The sequence below is a fragment of the Apostichopus japonicus genome, chromosome 2 (genome assembly GCF_037975245.1).
Source record: "Apostichopus japonicus isolate 1M-3 chromosome 2, ASM3797524v1, whole genome shotgun sequence".
Lineage (NCBI taxonomy): Eukaryota > Metazoa > Echinodermata > Holothuroidea > Aspidochirotida > Stichopodidae > Apostichopus > Apostichopus japonicus.
Window position 1 is genome coordinate 10,638,865 of NC_092562.1, and position 8,142 is coordinate 10,647,006.

The following is an 8,142-nucleotide window of genomic DNA, read 5'->3' on the forward strand; positions in this document are numbered from 1 at the left end:
TATTTTCGGCATACCTTATCTGTTTAGGTTCAGGACTTTGCTCATTTAATGCTGTAGTATTTGTTACTATGAGTTAATGGAGTGGAGCGCCACCGGTATGAGTTGGAGGTAAATATGATGTATGCATACAAATTGAAATGATGTAATTATGTCACTTTGTACGCAGACGAATCACCTTAATATAATCCGATTAAAATCAACTTTATCCAAGTCCTTGGGTAACAACAAGTGATGCCTTAGGATGGGATTTTCCATATCAATGTTATTTGGAATACGAATGTATCCAGAAAATCGTGCAGAGAGACGATATATAATCTAACATCAGAACTTGCGAGTTGCGTTGTAGACCAACGGTAGTAAAAGCAGCGTAGTCTATATAACGTAACGTAGTATCGTTATATAAACGTGTACCAGTAATCCTAACGCCGAATTGACGATATCTTAACTGAAAGTGTTTTGTTATCCATTTGCCCTAAATACATCCTCCCAAAGTAAGATGGCTGCTGCAAGAATAAGAACATTAGAAACATATAATGGCGACATCGAGTCATGGGTTGAACACTTTCTTGAAGCAAACGAAATAACAGGAACAAAAAGATTTTTTTTTATACCACTAAGAGTAGTTGGAGCCAAGACATACAAATTAAGAGTTATAGGTCTACTAATGTGTAGTTCCCACAGGTTGGGTGAGGTCAAGAACGCGGTGGCTGAATATTTGGGTGACATCATGGTTAAAGTCCTCCTAAAGAGTAAACTTAAGGGCGTGCTTCAAAGGTTTAAAGAAGCTAGGGTGCATCTAAAGAAAGAAAAGAGTGTTTTTGGTGTATGTGAGGTATATCTAGGGTACAAGATAGATGCGGAAGGGTTCACCTTTTGGAGGATAAAGCTTAGGCTATCTTAAAAGCACCTATATATGGCCCAACAAGCGTAAGCGGAGTGAAAGACATACTTAAGTTTACTTAATTATTATGGCCATTTTTTGCCCTCACTTGGGAACTGTACTAGCGCTACACTGATGCTTACATATTGCAACTAAACACATAGAGAAATGGTCAAAACGAAATCCAGTTTGGCCAAAGTGTATTAGTTTTATCAAAATGGTTAGGAAAAGATGTAGAGAAATTAAATTGTTACCATATTTCATGCGAAGTTCAGAAATAGCAGTCAATAGGCATTGTCTTGTGGGGGCCAAAGATAGTCATCTCTCCATAGGTTAGGAAAGCTATTTTGCACCGGCTTTACAAGGGACATCCGTGTACTTTCAGGAAGAATAAAATAGCAAGAAGGTTTTGTGTGGTGGCCGGGTATCGATCAGTAATTAGAACAAACCGTTAAAGACTGTGAACCGTGTCAACTCAACCGCAAACACTAGCATCGGCATCACTCAATTACTGGTCCTTGCCTGACAAACGTTGGTCAAGAATCCATGTAGTGTTTGATGGACCATTCAAGGGCAAAATGATAATGTTCTTAATTGACAGCCAGTGATACCCATGACTTCCACATCCCAAGCAACAATTGACAAGCCTTAGATGTAATTTTTGCTACACATGGACTGCCATACTTAGTTGTAACTGACAATGGAAGCAATATAACAAGTTCAGAGTTTGCTGACTGTTTTGTGAAAAAATGGTGAAGCACATGCCAACTGCTCCGTACGATCCAGCTTAAATGGCTAAGCGGAAAGGTCGGTTCAGACACTCAAAAATGCATTGAGGAAAATGACAGATGGGAACATGGATACCAAGCTGGCAAGGGTCTATACCTTTACCATAACCCCAATACCACCAGTACCACACACACACACACTCAGCCATAGGACAGACTCCATCACAGTTTTTGAAGGGCACAAAGGTGAAAACCCCTGTGGTTCTACTGAAACCAGATTTTGTAGTGAGGGTTCGTTATAACTATGTTAACTTCCTTAAGTTAGCACTATAGCGCCGCGTACGTTACAAAGAGGGGAGGGGTGTGGGGGGGGGGGGCTTGAACAAATACACCAAAAGCAGACACTATCTTAAGGATATTCTTAATGGATGTGTACATATTTAAATATTCTTTCCAAATGTAAGAATTTACACAATTTATCTTTTAATTTTAGCAGCTACTTGGTATTCAGCAATTGTGTGTATATATGCATTACAGATAGATTTGTAACGATGTATTACTCTACATAATACTAATTGAGGAAGTTATCATGTTATTAAGACTGTAAAATATTAACAATGTTGCTACACAAACCCTGATGCTTGAAAACAGAACTTTCTGTATTATAGCATTAGTTGAAGGGATAAATTGCTTCCTTTTGTTTTGAACTTAAATGTAATCATGATGAAGTGTAATAATTTATCACCATTTTCAATTGCTTTTTTTTCATTCTATGATACAAAGCCACATACCAAGCACCGCATTCGGCCATCAGTACATGTTTCAAGTTATCTTGTTTATAAAAGATCTAACTTACACAAACATGCACACACCTGCACACACACTTACACCATCATGATAACTTTAATCACCGAACCTATAACTGTGTCTCATAAAACTTGATATTCTTTCAGATAGTTCATATTTTGCAAATTATAAAAAATATATAAAGTTATTTAACATTTCACTATATTTTTGAGACATGTTATGGATTACAGTCATTTCAGAGTTTTACAGATGTATCATAAGGTGAGATACATGATCACTAAAACATTATATTTGATTCATGACCAATTCTCTACACAATCACATCATAAAGGCAAGACCTGCTCATTTACAGCACCATGAATACAATATGTGGTTTAAGACACTTGATTGATAAAAGGCAGTTCAATGATTCAGACATCTCTCATTATCATTGATAAATATATTGCAGGGGTGTTTTTTTTTTAATTTTAAACCTCACACCGCCAGGGATGTGTTAGTGAGAAGGATATTCAACGAAAGAGAGATCGTCTTTGGGGGAACATTGTTACCGCCAAGGTTGCCATAGGAAGTTGACACTAATTACACAGTGCCCTTTGTTATCTGCAAAACTTAAAGCACTTACCCCTGTGGTTTTAAGGCCCACGTTGACATGGGGATATTTTAACTAGTAGTTAATTTTTAAAAAGCAACTTACTTTTTTTCGACACAAGTCTACATGATAGCTGTTGTGCTGGACTGATTTCGAAAGCCATATCTGTTTGGATTGCTGTTATTAAGTTGGTAGAAAACATGCAGAATTTGCAAAATTTGTAACTGAAGAGACGTGTCTGTAACCTCAATTTAGGTAGGTTGCTCTGTAGAGAAACTTACACTGTTGCATTTTATAGAAAATATGAACTGGCGTTTTCACTTTTATATTACACAGACCTTCGACAAACCCAGAGTAAACCTTCTAATCAAAGCAATGTATTAAATCACCAGATACATTAATACCACAACGGAAATAGTCATGATTGTGAATGAAAACAAACAACATTAACAACTGAACATCAAAACCTGTCAATCAAACGTTTGAAATTGAAAGGGGTTAGCGGGTCATTGAAAATAAATTTGCCATGAGAGGGCGAAGCCTGTAGGCGTAGCGCTACCATGAGTTGACGCGAAGAGTACGAGAAAACTGTGTCCGAAAATGCCTCTCAGATCGTTGGAAATGGCACTTCTAGTGCCTTGTATGTTGCATCTAAGCATTTTCTATTTTGAAATTACTAGGGATATCATAAAGAAAATACAAACAATATGCTCAAGGGGGGGGGGGGGCGGTCGCCACCTTCGCCGCCCCCTTAGCTAAGCGCCTGTGCTCCTATTATGCTTAAATCTAAGTAGCAGATAAAGGAATTATTTCATATTTTATTATCGTTCATGGTAAATCCATTAAAAGAAATACAGGCTGGTGTAAATGACACTTTAACAAAAGAATACGTATGGGGCAGTCTCATTTACAGATTCTGATCTTCCGAACAAATTTCAAAAAGTGACAGCGTTGGTTTGACAAATATAGTTTAGGTTTTAGTTGTGGTGGTTGTCATCATGGTAGAACAAATCTCATTCGTCATGAAATTAAAGTCTCGACTACCAACCCTATACATCAAAGGCCATGCAGAGCTACACCTTCTATGGAACTTGAAATTGAACAAAAATGCAACAACTTTTGGGGAAAAAAATTCATAGGACAGAGCGATATTCTGTGGGCCTTACCCATAGTGATGGCTAAAATGAAAGATGGGTCGTATAGATTTTGTTTAGACTATAGGAAATTGAATGGAGTAACAATAAAGGATTCACACCCTTTACCTAGAAAAGTTGATAGTTTGGATGTACTAGGTGAAATGGATTTTGGCAGGTTGAAATGGATATTAAAGATAAACCAAAACAGCATTCACTACTGATACCGTCTTATATCAATTTCAAGTTATTCCTTTGGGTCTAACTAAATCACCACCGACATTCCAGAGGTTAATGATGAGATTTATTGAGAGGACTGAATATCTGGTTTACCTTGATGATGTTATTGTTAACTCATTCAAAGAATGTTGAGGGAAGTTTATGCGCCATATAAATGGTTCATTATCCATTTACTAATGAGTTTCATTCGATCTCAAATTTCGTCGTGCGGACACTTTGCGGATATATATCAACATAATAAAGTGGATATAGTCAAAAGTTGCATGATTTGAATGAAAATTCACTCTAATGCAGCCACCTAAGGAATTAAATTGCTATGGGGAATTGAGTGTCGAATAAGATCAATGATCTTATCAATACTTCTCGAACTAAGAAAGTTTCTTTTAACTGTGTTATTTTTCAGTAATTCATTGGTGGGTTCGTAATAAAAGGGCAACACAAATACATGAGTCAGTATTTAAGTAAGTAAGTAAGTAAAACTTTATTTCATCCCAAAAGGGAAAATACAAGCTCGCATATGTACATATAAGACAAATACAAGATGACAAAGAGTAAAAAGATATAAGAATGACAAACATGAGAGTATCAGAGAATTAAAGTATAAACGTTTAAAGGCGTGATGATAAAACAAATGTAACACCCGAATAGATATGTACAAATAAGGCAAATACAAGATGATAAAGAGTAAAAAGACATAAGAATGGCAAACATAAGAGTAACAGAGAATTAAAGTAAAAAGTATAAAGGCGTGATAATATAACAAATGAACACCCGTATGGATGGCAAGAACGGGAAGATAAAGCAGGCAACTAACGATTGAAACGGAAATTAAAGAGCTTAATGCACTGAGGGATAAAGGAAGATTTGTGTCGATTTGTTATTGCACTCGGAAGCCTCATCCGCCCACTGCGAGATATTATTGCACTGTTGAGATTAGGAAACAATGGGTGATTCTCGTCGGCAAGGATGGCGTCGAGCTTAGACTCTATAACATTATGATACATACACTCCATTGTGAGCTGGTCCCCACCCAGGATACGGTTAGCCTGTCTGATAACAGAATCAATGCGACTCTTATCATAAGCAGTCACATTACCACCCCAGCAAGTCATACAATATTTAAACACGCTACAAATGACTGAGTTATAAAATATAGTGAGGATACGACTGTCAATGTTAAATTTACTCATTCTACGGAGACAGTATAGTCTAGGGTTTACTCTCTTTACCAAATAATCTATATGCTCATGCCACGCCAGTTGATCATCAATAACAACACCAAGATATTTATAGGATGAGACTTGTTCTACGGGATTTTCTTTAATCACAACCTCTCTCGGTTGACCCTTGACCCTTCTAAAATCAATATTCATTTCCTTTGTTTTATTAACATTAAGTTCCAGGAAGTTCTTATCACAATAACCGACGAAATGATTAATTTCTTCCAGATATTCCCTGTCATCATCCTTTTTAATCAAACCCACTAAGGCTGTATCATCTGCAAATTTAATTAAATGGCAACTGTCAGACGAGGATCTCACAACCGACGTGTACAGAGTGAATAAAAATGGGGCTAGAACGGTTCCTTGTGGAGCACCAGTATTTGAGTATTGGACATCTGACATACAGTTGGATGAGCTAATGTGAACATATTGAGAACGATTGGTAAGGTAGTTGAGTATCCAAAAAATGAGATCATGTGAAATATTCATATTTAACATCTTGTCGGCCAAAACATGAGGCTGAATTGTGTTAAACGCAGATGAAAAATCAAAGAACATAATTCTGGCAGAATGACCTGATTTAGAATGTTCAACTTGGGTGGGAATACAATTTCTCCAAGCAATTTAAGACCGCGTCCTCTGTATTGCGATGGGCCCTATAAGCATATTGTTGAGGGTCGAGGTAGTCATCGACTAACGGCTTTATGTGCCGCAGTACAATTCGTTCACACGACTTCATCAGGACAGAAGTAAGGGCCACAGGCCGAAGGTCATTCATGCAGGATATGACAGCCTTTTTGGCTACTGGAATAATACAAGAGCGTTTCCATGATACGGGTATTGTTTTTGTACAGAATGAAAGATTAAAAATGTGAGTAAAAATGTCGGCAAGTTGATTGGCACAGGTTTTCAATACCCGTGGTTTCAGTTGGTCTGGGCCGGGAGCTTTAAATGCATTTAAACGAGAAAATTCCCGATAAACTTCGCCCCTGGTTACACATAAAAAGGGTTTTCCCCCAGCACAGTCGTCTAATGACTCTCTGAGAAGATCAGCCTGTGTAGAAAAGTCATGACAATCAAATCTGTTGTAAAAATCATTCAATGCATTAGCGTAGTCAATAGAGGTATCAGGCAAATATGATTTATGATTGTTAACCATGTACCCACTCATCAAACGGATTCCCTCCCAGACTTCTTTCATATTATTTTCAATAAATCGGTTTTCAATCTTACGCTTGTAAATAGCTTTCTCCTTTCTAATACAGTCTTTCAGTTCTTTCTGGACTGCTTTCAGTTCAGCTCTGTCCCCTCTGCCAAAGATGCCTTTCTTCCTGTTGATCACTGATTTGACTGTGCTGGTAATCCACGGTTTATTGTTTGGATACACCTTCACTTGCTTTGTAGGGACCGAGCAGTCTACGCAGAAGTTCACGTACCCGGTAATCGCATCTGTTAGTTCATCGATGTCACTTGATGAACGGATAAACATGTCCCAATCTGTCGTATCCAGGGTCGATTGTAGCTGGTCGAGTGACTCCTGGCTCCACTGTTGGACTGTAATCACAGCGGGCTTCTGCCTTAGGACGATTGGTCGATACCGGGGATAAAGGATTACCAGGTTATGATCCGATTCTCCAAGGGGGGAGATCGATACTGCATTGTAAGCGTCTTTAACGTTCGAATAGCACAGATCCAGGGTAGCCTCTTCACGAGTGGGGCAGTTCACATGTTGATAGTAATGTACGTCGGTTTTCTTCAAGTTGGTATGATTAAAATCCCCATCAATGACGATAAATGCATAGGGGTGGGCAATCTCCAAGTCCTGTATAACCGTGCTTAGATCCTTTGCAGCATCTCTGGCAACATTCCGATTGGGGATATAAACAGTTAGATGAATGACATGTGAAAATTCCCGGGGTATATAGTACGGTCTAAGGCCAACAGTCAGAATCTCGATATTTGGGGAGCAAAAGTGGCCCTTTAAAATTGCGTTGTTAGGATGGCACCAACGATTGTTAACATAAAGACATACCCCTCCTCCTTTTTGTTTCGCGGCCAAGTCCAGATTACGATCACCCCTCAGTAGTTTGAATCCATCTATGTACATGGATTCGTCTGTAATGTTATCGTTAAGCCATGTCTCAGTAAATGACATGAGACTGATATCTCTGAATTCCTGGAAGTAACGTGCATTGGCCTGTAGTTCGTCGATTTTATTGTTTAGCGATCGAACATTCCCCATGATGATAGATGGTAAAAATGGTTTACCCTTGCAACGTTTCTGTCTTTTCTTGACTCCTCCCGCCTTGCCCCTTCGTCGTTTCCGCATTTCTTTCGGTAGTGAGTGCATCCAGTTGTGTGTTGGCTGATCGCGCCTAGACTGTAGGCTACGTAGTGTGTCCGAGTCATAACGGATCGGTGAGTTCAGTCGATCGAAAACCTCATGATTCTGACATAATCCGAGCCGTGGAAAAACAAATAGCACTAACATCCAGGTAAAATAATTCCTCATATCCATGATAATTCACGAGCAAAGACAGAT

At 38.4% G+C, this 8,142-nt stretch overlaps 1 protein-coding gene across 1 annotated transcript; it reads right to left on the reverse strand.

The window, feature by feature from the left end:
* Positions 1-6,189: 6,189 nt before the first annotated feature.
* Positions 6,190-7,929, reverse strand: LOC139977928 (uncharacterized). Its single transcript, XM_071987660.1, has one exon. It carries the CDS (start codon positions 7,927-7,929, stop codon positions 6,190-6,192), a length of 1,740 nt encoding a protein of 579 aa, XP_071843761.1.
* Between the last annotated feature and the right edge of the window lie 213 nt (positions 7,930-8,142).